General features: G+C 42.7%; 2 protein-coding genes across 8 annotated transcripts; both read left to right on the forward strand.

The window, feature by feature from the left end:
• The first annotated feature begins 4005 nt into the window (after positions 1-4005).
• Positions 4006-7076, forward strand: LOC133902004 (uncharacterized protein C227.17c). Of its 3 annotated transcripts, none has more exons than XM_062343570.1 (2): positions 4006-4149; positions 6526-7076. In XM_062343570.1, the coding sequence occupies exon 2, from the start codon at positions 6534-6536 to the stop codon at positions 6903-6905; it is 372 nt and encodes a 123-aa protein (XP_062199554.1). In that variant the 5' UTR covers positions 4006-4149; positions 6526-6533; the 3' UTR covers positions 6906-7076. The 3 variants fall into 3 exon arrangements, with proteins under 3 accessions (XP_062199554.1, XP_062199556.1, XP_062199555.1); XM_062343572.1 differs by having other exon boundaries at positions 6529-7076; XM_062343571.1 differs by lacking the exon at positions 4006-4149 and adding an exon at positions 4178-4749.
• A 1345-nt stretch (positions 7077-8421) lies between these two features.
• Positions 8422-10893, forward strand: LOC133901216 (uncharacterized). 5 transcript variants are annotated; one of them, XR_009906685.1, is made up of 4 exons: positions 8422-8838; positions 8953-9064; positions 10149-10222; positions 10634-10893. XR_009906685.1 is itself a non-coding variant. In XM_062342507.1 (3 exons), the coding sequence occupies exons 1-2, from the start codon at positions 8632-8634 to the stop codon at positions 9013-9015; spliced, it is 270 nt and encodes an 89-aa protein (XP_062198491.1). In that variant the 5' UTR covers positions 8422-8631; the 3' UTR covers positions 9016-9064; positions 10634-10893. The 5 variants fall into 5 exon arrangements, 2 of the variants coding, with proteins under 2 accessions (XP_062198491.1, XP_062198490.1); XR_009906684.1 differs by having other exon boundaries at positions 8423-8838; positions 8953-9042; XR_009906686.1 differs by lacking the exon at positions 10149-10222 and having other exon boundaries at positions 8953-9110.
• The last annotated feature ends 3045 nt before the right edge of the window (positions 10894-13938 follow it).

A 13938-nucleotide genomic window follows, 5' to 3' on the forward strand; every position in this document is an offset into this window, starting at 1 on the left:
TAGTATAATTATATGAATGTCATTATCCGGTAAAATTAGAAAAAATTACGTGTACCTTTGTTTAGCAGATACAATATGATTTTTCATATTTATTATGGAGAATGTCTCGCTGTTTTGCACGGGAGGCTCGTAACAATTCAAAACTGCCAGAACATAGAGAGTTCAGTTGAGATACCTATTGACCTAGATGACCTAAAATCATATGTTATGAGCCTTTTGCATGTGAACCAGCAGTCTCATACTGTTGTCCTGAAGGGAGTGCGGCTACGGCTTGTTCCAAACAGTTCGGTCGTTGTCCAGACGTTGTTCGAGATGAGTAGGAATAACGCATGGACTTTGTACTCACGCAAGGTATTGGAGGAGAACTTTGATATGGGGGTGTACGCAAATATAGTGCCACGACTGGTGCAAGGTGATGCAGTGACTACCATGGAAGGCTCAGGCCAGCAGGTGATGCATGAAAAGGATAGAGGGCATGTCGGGAAGGGCAGTTCCAGTAGGAAGGGAGCTAGAGTAGACCCTTCTGAGGTCGATGCAGGATGCATGGATGATGAAGCCGGTGGTAGCAGGGATGAAGAAGCTGCTGACAATGATGACCCGGTGCCGGCGATCCAGTACTTTCGTGATACTGGGTTGCTGGATTGTGCCATCATTGAGTATAACACCTTATCTAACTGGGGATACCAGAATAACGACATTCAGGTCGGGCAACAGTTTCATAACAGAGGGGAGGTCATCCACTTTATTAGCAACTATGCTGTAATAACAAGAAGGTACCACAAGTACGCCCGGTCTAACCCAACAGAGTATGAGGTATGGTGTACCAAGCACCCGAATTGCCCTTACCTCGTACGAGCACATCAGCTGAAATATGAGAACTATTTTGTGATCAGTAGACACACCCCACATACATGCAGTGAAGAGGCTATTAGGAATGTGATGCCTGGTTCGCATAGAAGACGACGACAGTCAGCGAACCTAAGGGGTACAGTGACGACCTCTACGAATCATCCAGATAATGACGAGGACGAAGACGATGACGATTTCATATCCCTAATGCCTCGAAGTTCCAGCAGCAATACAGGAGAAGGTTCAAGGAACACTGCAAGAGGACATTCACGCACAACATCGAGATGTCGTATAACCGACAGGGAAATAGGATGTGGTACTACTGTGATACCTCAAGGTGACAACGGCGACGACGATTTTATGCCACAACGACCCCGCCTTCTGAGGCTTCCATCTCCGGAGCACACTGATGACCCTGAAAATGATGATGGATTTGCTCGTACTCATTTTTACAACTTCCCAAAACTATCTCGAAGACGACAACCATCTTACCTGGATAGCTTTGACCATCACACCTGGAATTCTTACGCTAATTTGCGTCACCACTTTCCTTCGCCCTGAGCGTCTATTGTAACCCTGTATATTTTCTTTCCTTAAGGCATGTTAGGATTAGCAGCGGCATGTTATTATGTTCTTTAGGCGTATCGTACATGCTAATGTTTGTTGTTATCTGCTCTTTATGTGTAGGGTCTATTCGCGCTACGACGAAAAACCCCATGTTACATGTAATCTTCATCATCGTATGTAACCTCTGTACCGGGTTCCATGCTACTTATGCTTTACAACTACTATTGTTAAAAAAATTGTAGCCTGCAATGAAATATTTATCAGCTATGTTCCATTTTTGACCAAGCGATTCTATGATTTATTTTACGTCTTTTCGTTTCGTATAAGAAATAAGTTGAATCACAAAATAAAAATTCGCCATACGGTTTGGCGAAAATTCTATTTTCGCCGTACGGTACGGCGAAAATAGAATTTTCGCCAAACCGTATGACGAATACGTATTAATTTTGAAATTTTACCATTTTATGTACTATCTCCGTAATTTCCGTACGCAACAGTAATATTAAAAAAAATTGCACTCTATGTAGGGAGATGACACAAAATAACACACTCACTTATCCAGTTCCTTGCTTTACTTATTTGCTCAACCCCATTATAACCGGCACCACACGGATGCACAACTCCGAAAACGGCAGCGACAAGGTGTCACAGCCAGAGCGGTTGTATGCGATGTCAAACGGGATATGAAGCGCAGACGGTGCCATGGCCCGATGAATTTGTCAAACGGGATACAGAAATCAACGCGACACGACGTTGAGCGGCGACAAGACGGCGGATGCGACGCAGGTCCCGTTGTTTTTCGGCAACTCAGTTACCGAATACGGCATTGTACACCGTATTCGGCAACTTGGTTGTAGAGGGAGGTCGATGGTCTAACAAATGATATACAGGAGTCAAGAAAACATTCAATTTGCTAAATTCAATTGCCATTCTAAGATCTGATACATTCAATTTGAGATCCCTCTCGAAAATTTGTAAGAGAAAACAAATAAAATATGAGAGAGCACGTCAATGCAAGGAAAGCCAGTACAAAGCAGACCGAACTGCACGTTACAAATGCTCTGAATTTAGTAAATTCATATCATTCAGATCCGAATACACATTAGCAATATAGCATGGCCTACTCAAGTCATGTCTCACAACATGACAGCGACGTGAGGCATAGAGTGCCCGAGACAGCCCGGCGGTGCTAAAAAAAAAGGGATAAAAGCTCTGTACGCTGAGACAGCCCGAGACAGCACTTGCACCGGGACTTGCACTGAGATAGCCCGACATGTTTTTGGAAACTCAGGTGCTGAATACGGCATTGCACGTCGTATTCGGTACCTCAGTTGCCGAATACAGGAAGATTTCGGCAATTGAGATGCCGAATACGGCGTACAGTGCCGTATTCGGCACCTGAGTTTTCGAAAACTGTGGGGCCGGGCTAATTTCAGATTTTGAGGTACCGAAAGCCAGTTTTCGGCGTTTGAGCTACCGAATACGGGTGCTAGATTTGCAAATACGCCAATATATTATCTAATTTCGCAAATACGGCCGTATATATTGTCTAAATTCCCAAATTCGTCCTAAGTTTGCTCAGGTCTATACCTTACCATGTTTCGCGAGCCGAGAAGAGGACGGCTCTTTTTGCAGCTCGAGCTGTGTTAGTGTGGCTCTTTTTCTAATAATCTAATGTTCATCTTACCGTTCAACTTAACTCTATTTATTTTAGTTAGAGATTATAAAAATAATTAGTAGATCATAAAAACTGTTATAAAAAACTGTATTATAAATTATAAAAACTGGTAAAAGATAAATTGTCAGATCGTACAATCTAAAGCATAGATTGTTACTGTCTAAAAGCTCAATCCGGCTTTTATAATTTAACTATTATTTTAATTTATAGATTATAATCATAATTCAATTATTTATTTTAACTTACAATCTAGTTTTTACGGTCCTACCGGCATCAGTCATAATTGCCCAGATTTTGACGCCGTGGGAGTTTTGTATTAAAATGTTTCATTAACAAGGGAATCCTAACCTAATACTATCTTCGTTCTAAAATATATGTATTTTTAAAATATGTGCATTTAAACTTTAAAATTTTTATCACTAATATATACAAAATTATTAGATTTGACACATTAAAATGGTAGTATTAATATGTCATGAAAAATACTTTAATATCATCTAATTTTTTTTAACTTTTACCAAGTAATAGTTATAAAAATAATAATCAAATATATTTATTGAAGATTATATCGATATCTTAAATAACAAGTAAAACATAACGGATGTAGTATATTATTTGCACCTTTCAACCAAAAATACTGCTCTGATTGTAAATGTAGGTCGTTTTAGACTTGAGTACAAGGATTAAAAAATAGATCAAATAACTTTATTATCTTTTATTTATTCTGTATTGAAAAAGATAACTCATTAATTTGTTAGAGTGATAATATTCATTGAATAAAGATAAGATAGGAACAAAAGAAAAAAATATATAGAAGTTTAAAAATAATTTATATTTAGATAATGGTTGAGAAGGCTAAAATGAATTATATTTGTAATTAGAGCAAGCAGTATTTTTCCAAATTTCCGTGATCCATTCAATGGGTCCCTGAGGCTGTGCAACTAGCATTGGGGCTCCCGCAACCTCTGTTTGAGAGAGTCCCCATCCTTCGCCCCCGCCGCCACCGGCCTGCGCGAGGACCAACGGAAGACAGCCGCGCCGCCGGCTTCCACCAGGTAATCCTCATCCTTTCCTCGGCTTCGCCAGTAGTGATTGGCATGGCGCTTCCTAGGCTCCTACGCTTTCCTCCTCCTCCTACCTCCCCATAGTACCCTCGGACCCCTCGTCTCCTGACCTTTCGTCTCTTCATCAAGATCCGCCGCCGATCCCGATCTAGTGCTTGCCTGCACGGCACCCCACGAGGTCCACGGCGCAGGCTCCTCCTACGAACTCGCCTGTGCCTTGGCGGCTTGGTCTGTCGTTGGGTACCCTTACCCATTCCCCAAATCCACACCCGTACGTTTGGGTCGGGTATGGAGGGCATCCCCATCGTTACCCGTCATCCCGTCCCCTTCGACGGCTCCTCCCCATCGGCTTTCGCCTAGCCGCCGCGCCTCTTCTGCCGACCCCGTCGTACTCGCCCTCTGCGCATCCCCACATGAAGCGCGAACCTCAGCCGCGACAGTAGTGACCTCGCGGCCGCGCGAGCACTGAAGCATCGGAGGCCCCTCCCGGCATGATCTAGCGGCGCAAGAACACTAGGTTCTGCTGGATCAGAGGAGGAGAAGGAGCAACGGGGAGGAGCGATCAGCAAGCAACCTGCGACGAGTTCACGGGTAACTCTCCAATGACATCCTCCGAATCCGTTGGTTCTTGGGATTGGTTTGATCCGTGATTGTTCATGGAATTAGTATTGATCTGTGACTCAAAGAATCGATCCATTCTTAATTGGATTCCGTTGCAGAAATTTTATTTGTGAGGAACCGCAAATTCGTTTTTGGTTTTGGAGCCTGCGCCCACCGGCTCCAGCGCTGCAGCGTGTTCATCCACGGTCCGCCACTTCACAGCCTCACCTCCTCCGGCCTCAGCGCCCACACCAGACGCGCACTGCATACAATACCCTTGGAGACCTTGCGCTTTCCCAATCCAGACCTGGGGAAGCCGCGACCACGTTCCACCGCCAGCCGCTGCGTTGGGTAGGTGTCGCGGCTGCTCCTTGACACCTGCTGTATCTGGGACGTGACAACACCACAGCAGCATCGCCTACCCTCCTCGTCCTTGATTAGCCCCTGTAATCGCTCTGGCACTCCCTGCTCACTTGCCCTTCCCATGTTCTATTGGCATGTATCCTATGCTGTTACCATTCTTTGTTTTCCTACTATATTTTGTTGTAACTGTAGCTAGATTTTAGTTAGACCAAACCATATTCATGTTGTCACAAGTTTCAAGGGCCAATACGATTAGTGAGCCAGTGACTTCTGTATATTCGCTAGTAATACATCGCTAATAAGAATACATGAAGATAAAGTAAATAGAGAGCACTTGCAATTAGACATGCACATAGGGGAGAACTCGGTTTTAGGAAGGAAAGGAGGGGGGGGGGGGGTTGGAGTGGAACTTTTAAAACTCCAGAAATATTAGGGTATTAGAAAAACCATAGTTTTAAAAACCAAATTACATATTGTCCCCAAACACTCTGATTTCTAAAGGAGTGATTTGGAATTCTTTTCGAAAAAATATTCTGGTTCGGAATGAATGAATCTTCAAAATGACGAATGCAAATGTAAAATAAAGTGGCATTTGCGCCGTACAACAAATTCTACAATGCTGAATTATTGTATTGTTTGTTCTATCGCTGCTGTGTGACTGAGCCACTGAGATGCGTTTTGGTACTGCCCTAGGCCCTGGCAATGAATCTATCTCGCGGTCTGACTGAGATCAAGTGTGGTTGCCCAGCAATTGAGGATATATTGAGTGTTTTTGTGCAGTAATCACTCCCTTTCCCTTTTGATCTACTCATTTGGTGTAAAAGTTTGATATTTCTTTTCAATCTAATCTGAACTTTATAATTTTGCGTGTAAACCTTAATTATTTTCTTGCATCTAATATGTCTCTGTGGGAATTCAATGCTAATTTTGGTTGCTTTGATGTGGTGACTTCAGTTAGCTGTGAAGTTTATTCAGTGTTGCTTCAATTTTTTGTTTGCAAAACAATTTCAGTGTCAAACTGCTTTTATGTTTGCAGTTTCAAATCAAACACTATTCCAGTTCTGAGGCGCCAATTCCTTTTGATCTACCAACAAACAGATAACATTTTCTTTCCTTTTCCATTTCAAACACTCTGTTCATGAGATGATTTTACCACATGAAAAGGCAATAAATTAGAGTCTCTGATGCGCTTCTTCCTGTAGCGTTTTCAGCGCTGTACGTTGCCGAGATTGATCTCCGGGATGTGATTCTGGCACAAACCACCTTCCATGTGGCCTTGTGCATTCTGATGCCCGCACAAAATTTTCAACTCTTCTTGACCAGATGCAAATCCACTACTAGTAGTACTCCCTACTCGAATCTAATGTTTATAAATCTCACAATTATTGGAATTTTGTTATGCAGCAGGGGTTATGGATCCGAAAGAGAAGCCGGAGACAAACAGTGGCCCGCCGCAACCGCGGCTGGACTGCATAAAGTGCTTCGACGCTCTATGGTTCTGCTACTCGCCGTTCCACCAGATGCAGAGCTACTACCGGTATGGGGAGTTTGACAACTGCTTTGGAAAGTGGGGCACGCTCGTAGACTGCCTCACTCTCAAGACAAAGCGAATTGCAGAGGTGGAGGAGATCCTCGTCGCTCGGGAGAAGGCAAAGCCGCACATCTGGACCTACCGGACAGTCGATGAGGCGTCGGAGCACTGGTGGCGGATGTACAAGCATGTTGTGATGATGTCTCCACCGCTGCCAGGTGCTGCCCACCCTCCTAAGTCTGGTGAATCTTGAGAGTTAAGGGGATTTATGCAAGTTCTTGTTTGTGTTTATGTTGCATTGTGATATTAACAACGACTTGAGTTGAAGTCTGATTGTAAACTACGTATCAAAGAAATGGTATCATGGAGGTTGAAAAACTACAGCTGAAGAATGATAATATGAATGCATTTTGAATTCAGTGCAGACAGCTGGATAAAACTGCTTCTGTATTTTGTTTCTTGTTTGCGAAATAGAAGAATGGGAAATATTTGCATTTTGTAAACAAACTGCTGATGAAGAATGGGCATTTGAGTGCCTTTTGATTTCAGAGCAAAGAACTGAATAAAGCTGGCTTTATTTTCTGTTTCTTGTTTGCAAATCAGAATAACAGGTGGTATTTGCATTTTTAATTAAACTACTGCTGAAGATTGCAGCATGTGTGTTCTCATCCTACTCGTGTAGAGGTGTTTTGTATGTGATCGTAGCACTTGTATTATTATGACCAGTGTAGTTGTGCGTAAACTACGGAGCAAAGTAATGGAATCATGGAGGGAATGATGTCTGATCCTTAGTCTTGTTCTTTGCAGCGTGTATGCTAAACCCAGTACATCGTATGGAGGGAATGATATCAGCTTTTAAAATCAGAGCAAAAATCTGATGTTGCAGCGTGTATGGTAAAGTAGTTGCTCAGTCAAATAGCATGCACATACATTGGATAGCTCAAAAACCAGTTAAGGGTATGTTTGGTTACATTGAAGCTTTTTTAAAAGCTGCTTTTGAATTGGTTTTTAAAACAGATAAAATGTATAATATATGTAATATCTTTTATAATATTATTCTTTAAAAGCTAAAAAGCTCCTCAAAACTAGTTTCTGACTTCTAGTAATAATATCAGTTTTTGCTTTTAAGAAGCGGGATGTTTGGTTCAGCTTTCTTTTTCTAAATAGCAAAAGCCAGTAGAAACTGAATCAAATCGGACCAAAGCCTGGAAGGAGCCTATGTGTTTTCAATTAATCCGGTTCTCATGAGAAGGAAAGAAGCTGGTTGAATTTTTTTTCTTCTAGCAAGCAAAAGCAAAACCATTTTTTAGGTCCTTTGAGTTGAGGAATACCATCTCGGCTGAATTGTTGATACACCCTTATGCTACGTCCATTTTCTTCATTAGATTAGCTGACTCAAGTTTGTACGTGTGTCTGCATGATGTACTGAGTTTATAGAAAAGCCAATTGCTATTTGTCATGCACTGAAAATTGAAGGTTCCTCAGCCGACCATCGATTTACAAACGGATGGCGCTCGTCTATCTTCTTCCTCTAGCTCGCCCAACTACTCCTATCCCCTACCCACTTTCGAACTATCTTTGATGGCCAACCAAATCCACGCCTATCACTCACCGCCGTGATAACCTAACTCTACAGGGTTGTATTCTTGCCTCCCCGTCACTAGCACTAGCCCACTAGTTGCCGTATGTGACACCCTGGCTGCTCCATCCCAACACTCACCTCCATCAAACCGACCTGTTTTTAGCATCCTCTAAACCAATAAAGCACATAAAAAAACCTCCTCTCGAACCTTCAAACTTACGGACCATCGTCATCTTATCGTTGCTCCTAAATTTCAGATATCCTGTGAAGTTGTGTCCAGTGCTGAACACTGTTGTGTAAAAGGGGGACCACCGAAATCTCGTATCCTGAAATTTTGAAGAGAAGTGAGCCGCCGAACCCCGCAAATCCACCAGCAAGCAACTTCCCCGTCGCGATCATGTCCGCCGGGAGCGAGAGACCCCACACATTCGCGACCCCCTCGGCGGTGCCGGGCAACTTCTCCCGCGGTTCCGGCTCCGGCTCCGCCCCCGCCGCCGCCACGGACAGCGTCGGCAGGTGTTCGTCCTCGGGGGCGCCGACGAAGAGCAGGAAGCAGCCGTTCCGGCCCGCCGCAGACGACACCAAGCCCGTCCTCCGCGACCCGGTTCTTCCCCCACCCACCTGGCTAGCAACGTCTCCTCCTCATCGCATCTCTTGTTCGTGCTGAGTTGCTGATCTAGGGTTTGGTGTGGGGGTGCTCTTTTGGGCGTTGTTGCAGATCTCGCGGTCGGATCCGGTGGAGACCGAGCAGGCCGTGCTGCGGCTGCCGCCCTTCCCCTAAGATCGCACCACCTCCTGAATCCTGATGGTACGCAGCGCTAGCTACAAGTGTATATCTCTCGGTCCTAGCTCTGCTTCCTATAGAGTAATTTTAAGGTCAGTAGCGATAGAAGGGGTCATCTTTTGGTTCATTCTGTAGATTTTCAGCATCTGTTCGTGCTCTTTGGATGCGTCGGCCAGGTTTTGTGCCATCTGCAAGCCAGGTGGAGTTGAGCACCAGCAATTGCAAGGAATTTAGTGGTCCGCTACATAAATGCCATAAGATTGTACGGACAATGGTTTTATAATATTTGGAACGAGTACTGCACCAACTTGGGCAACATTCATCATCTAGTATTTCTGGATGCAGTCCATCTGAGACTGCTCTAGATATTGTTCAGTTGCTCAAGGAAATAGGTGAATTTTGTAATTTTTCGAGAATAGGTTTACATCTTTGACCAAAACCCTTCATAAGTAGAAGACTGGCTGTTCTTGTTGTTTGGAGCGCAATGTGGAATGCATTCTGTTTCAGACTCTGGAGTAATGTGGATCATAAAAATAAATGCTTTATTAGTTTGAGATATGAGGGGAAACATACCGATTAAAACATTCAAATTAGTCTAGCAGGCAGTGGAAATGAGAATTTTAAATCCATAGCCTTCAAACATGTTGAAACTGACCAAAAGAAAAACTCAACCTGTAAGATATGGTACCAGGACTAGCAGTGTATTTTAATTTCGAACCACTTCTAACCATAAGGTATTACATTGTTAGGGAAGGAAGAAGGGAAAGTTGGTTTAGATCTTTAAATATTTTATGCTCAGTTGGAACTCTTAAAGCTAGATGTCTTTCATCACCGTTGTAAAAGACCTTCCATAAATGCAGTTTTAATTATTTCTTCGGAGTTTCAGTTACAATATAATGGTCAAATTATCACAGATACTACCTTCACCTGGTAGTGACATCATAACAACAGTGTTATCATCTGTGCTAAATTAGTTTGCTCGAGTGCTAGCTTATCTACTGTTTTTTTTTTAATTATTTAGGTGCGGCCAGGACAGTGTATCTTAGCAATAACGTTGGTAATATTAGAAATTCTAAGGATAGTTTTTCAGAGTCTCTCCCCGCATTTAATCATTTATGACATCCTTGCAGAAAACCTATTCAACTGATTTGCGAAGGAACAGTCAAGTGCTGCGATAGTAGGATGGAAACAACAATATCACAGGGTAGTAAGAATTAAGAACCAAGAATGTTTATTATTTTTGGCATACAAATCATTAGGAGCTACAGCAACATAATAATCTATTTGACTAGATCGTACGGTTCTGTCCAGTGGAAATAGTATAATCTACACATTTGTTCATTGTATTCTCCGACCTAGCTAATATGATCTTTTGTTCGTCATTATTTGCTACATTTCTAGTCATGGCAGGGTGCTTAAGTACTATTGTATCCTAATATGTTTGCTGTCCTGATAATCAAGCCTTGCGTTTTCCATGAAAAATAAAAAAAGTTAAGTTACGCATTTTCTTTGTTCTTGCTCTAAATTTTAGCGTGTGTATATGCCTTCATCGGTTTTTTATGTGTAGAATCATATACCTTATCCAAAGTAATCGCTTGCTCTCTCCTGTATCCAGATTTTACAAGTAGTATTCGAGAAACTGGTATGGCCTAATCTGCTGGAGCGCTGCTACCTACAATTTGCTCTGATGCCGGTGCTTGCGGTTCTTTACTCTGCTCAACTGTAGTAATCGAAGAACGATGTTCTTCCTGTGCATTTCCATCGACCAGTCCGCTTGTTTAGTTGGAAGCTTTGTGCTACTAATTATGGTTTTGCACCAGTGTTTTGGATCTAATAGGTAAACTGAGGTGTAGAAGTAGATTTGAACGGGTGATATGCATCCTTGTTTGATTTCTCGTGGCAGAGCAGGGGCAAAACACTAGTTTCACAATTCACATCTAGTTTTTTATATAACGGAACATGAAATTATCCCGGACTTTGAATTGATGCACACAGCGTCAAATTATTACAGCGTCACAGCACTAGGCCATAAAGCACGAAACTAAATAAAACTTTTCACAATTCGCAGCTAGTGAAACAGAGACACTAGCTATAGTGCTATATGTGCATCGATCACAAGACAGCGACTTGGACACCGGAGCAGACTTGGATCACTGGATATAGGCTCCCATCTTTTTTGGTTTTACTGGTGGTTACATGTCCTAAAAAAACCCGTATCGGCCACAAATAACCAACCGGTTCCTGATTTTCAGATGGAACCGGTTGGGTCATCCAATTTTTACCGGTCCAGCTTCATTGTAATCTTCAGAGGCGACCTAACAGCTTGGACGACGCCTTGTGCCTAAGCAATGCCTGGGCAACCGAACTAACGGCGATGCCATCTTCCTCAACAATGCCCAGCACCGGTCAGCACCTTGCTGAAAGGCCATGCCGTCTTCGTGGACGACATGAAAGATCAATAATCTTAGCATATGATTAGTATGTTTTGGTGATTAATATCAATATAGTTATTAGAACTAATATGATTTATTTGTGCGCAAAGGTTTAGTCTCATGAATGCTATGCGATATACTCGGGGTATCAAACACCTCAAAAAATTAAATATGAAAGTCAAAAAAAGAGCTTTACGAAGATGTAAAGACCTATTGTTTAGAAAAGTGATATGGTATTGAGAATATCACTTGTATAGATTAGTTTGTTTTCTTTTGCTATACTATAAAGATGAGTTTGGGTTTAGTAGCTTGATCCAGTACCTTTAAGTTAGTTACCTACTAGTGATGCATATTAGGTTTAACTAGTTCTAATAGACCAGAGGAAGATCCGAGGCATCAAGAAAGAAAAGACATTAAAACCGGAACAAAGTTTGATTGAATTGGATAAAGTTCCTATCGCATTACACTTACTGAATGATCCGATGTGAACACAGAAATGTTGATCAGAAGTTCCGATGTGCACCAGAACAAATTTCCAGAAAGGGATGAAATGAAAAGGTTTAGGCGCCAACACTCATCAGATGATTTGATGTTCGCACCGGAAGATGAACGATACACTCATCGAATGTTCTGATGAGTACACCGGAGGATTCACCGGAAAGTTTATGTAGAGAGGTTGTTTGGCTTGGAGTTGGCGAGATACACTCATCGAATGTTCCGATGATGAAGATTGAAGACCATCGGATGATCCGATGATGTGGCAATGGACTCCAACGGCTAGTCTGTTGAATCATTGGATGTTTTGGTGCTAAAGAAAATGTGATTACTGGATCATTCAGTATTCACGGTTTTTTGGGCCTAAGAGGCAACAACTAGTTTTAGGAGTTATGGCTATCAATAGGAACCCCCTACACGCACACATGGTTATTTGAGGGTTCTAGAGCTCAGAGCATACACATACACTTGAAATGAGTTCTTGCCACCAAAGTTGAGCACATTAAAAACAAAGACAATTAGCATGAGATTAATAACTTGATTCCTGTTAGTTTAGGCCTAGTGTACATCTAGCTAGGTGATTAGCCTAGAGTTGGATCAAGAGAGTGTTTGTCGACACCTAGATAGCTTGGTGGCATTTGTGTTTTGTGAGACCCTACAAAGAGGTGTGGAGCAGTCACAAGCTTTGTAAGTGGGAGGAGTGACTCGTGCCAGAGTGATGAAGCACTATCATAGTGAAGACAATGGTGAGCATCCGGGAGAGGCCTAGTAGGAGTCCTATTTGTGAGTGGGAAGCTCTAACGGCTATCTACAGAGTTATTCGATCGGGGAGCTTGACTCTTGTGAGGGGCTCTAACGTGGACTAGGGGTAGATGACAATCCACCGATACCACGGGAAAAAGTCATCATGCTGAGTGTTTGCATTCTCTCTACCCTTTATATTCCGTAATTATTTTTCATGCACTTACTATTTTGTATTTATTTTTCCTAGAATTGCCATATGTAGTTGGTAGGATCGGTTACTAGGGTGCAAAACTTTATTTCGATAGAGTAGAAACACTAAATAAATCTAGAGCATATTTAGATAGAAATTGAAATAGTTTTATCCTATAGTTTTAAGCCTTAGTTTTAAGTGATTCTAATTCACCCCGCCTGTTAGAGCATTGCGGTCCTTACATGACACAATGGTGCCTATCTTGGACACAGGAGAATCGATGGTGTCAGTGAACCACGGGAGGGGGAGCACGGCGACTGCCATTAGCCTCTCCTTGGGGTTACATGTGAGGAGCCCCTTCAAGAATTCATCCCGTGACAAGAATCTGCTGGGAAAAAGCATGCGTAGCTGGCCGTGGTAACACGATCCTAGTTACATCGCTCGGTGTCATCGCAAAACTTTCCTGACCATGAGTGATGACATGAACGTCCATAACGTTTCCTCGCCCAACATGCCGAGCACATCGAGCATCTTGTCGAGCTGGTGTGTCTCTCTGCCCACCTTGAACAACACCTTGCTGGAGAGTAGCTCTGCCATGACACAGCTGAGTGACTACAGATCAACGTGCTCATCGTAGTCCAATTTGTGGAGCAGCATCTTGGGGGCCATGTACGAATCCGTGCCGACCGTGAGTACGGCTGCTGGGACTTGGCCGTGGATATGGCCAGCCCGTAGTTGCAGATCTTCATGACACAACCATCATCATTAACGAGGACATTCCTGGGTTTGATGTTGCATTGAATTATATGGTACTTATGCATCACCTCGGCGCCGGTTAGGAGCCGTTTCATTACCCGGTGTACTGTCATGACCCAACTACTTAAGACACTGAACCATACACATCAACGGCGGGGATGGCTTGGTACCACCTCGCTGCATGATCAAATTCTTGGTACCGCTTCATTTATTACCATGCATAATTAATGTGTCAGATTAAGAACATTAATTCAGCTTAGCTACGGTTAAACTTGTTATTTTTCGTTTTAATTGCTATAAGAC

Source organism: Phragmites australis, chromosome 20 (assembly GCF_958298935.1).
Source record: "Phragmites australis chromosome 20, lpPhrAust1.1, whole genome shotgun sequence".
Lineage (NCBI taxonomy): Eukaryota > Viridiplantae > Streptophyta > Magnoliopsida > Poales > Poaceae > Phragmites > Phragmites australis.

What these genes read in the sequence shown, in the direction of transcription:
- LOC133901216 (XM_062342507.1), top strand. Translation starts at nt 8,632, where the DNA reads ATGTCCGCCGGGAGCGAGAGACCCCACACATTCGCGACCCCCTCGGCG. An exon ending in AGCCCGTCCTCCGCGACCCG is followed by an intron (nt 8,839 to 8,952) that starts GTTCTTCCCCCA and finishes GCGTTGTTGCAG; the next exon opens with ATCTCGCGGTCGGATCCGGT.
- LOC133902004 (XM_062343570.1), top strand. Translation starts at nt 6,534, where the DNA reads ATGGATCCGAAAGAGAAGCCGGAGACAAACAGTGGCCCGCCGCAACCG.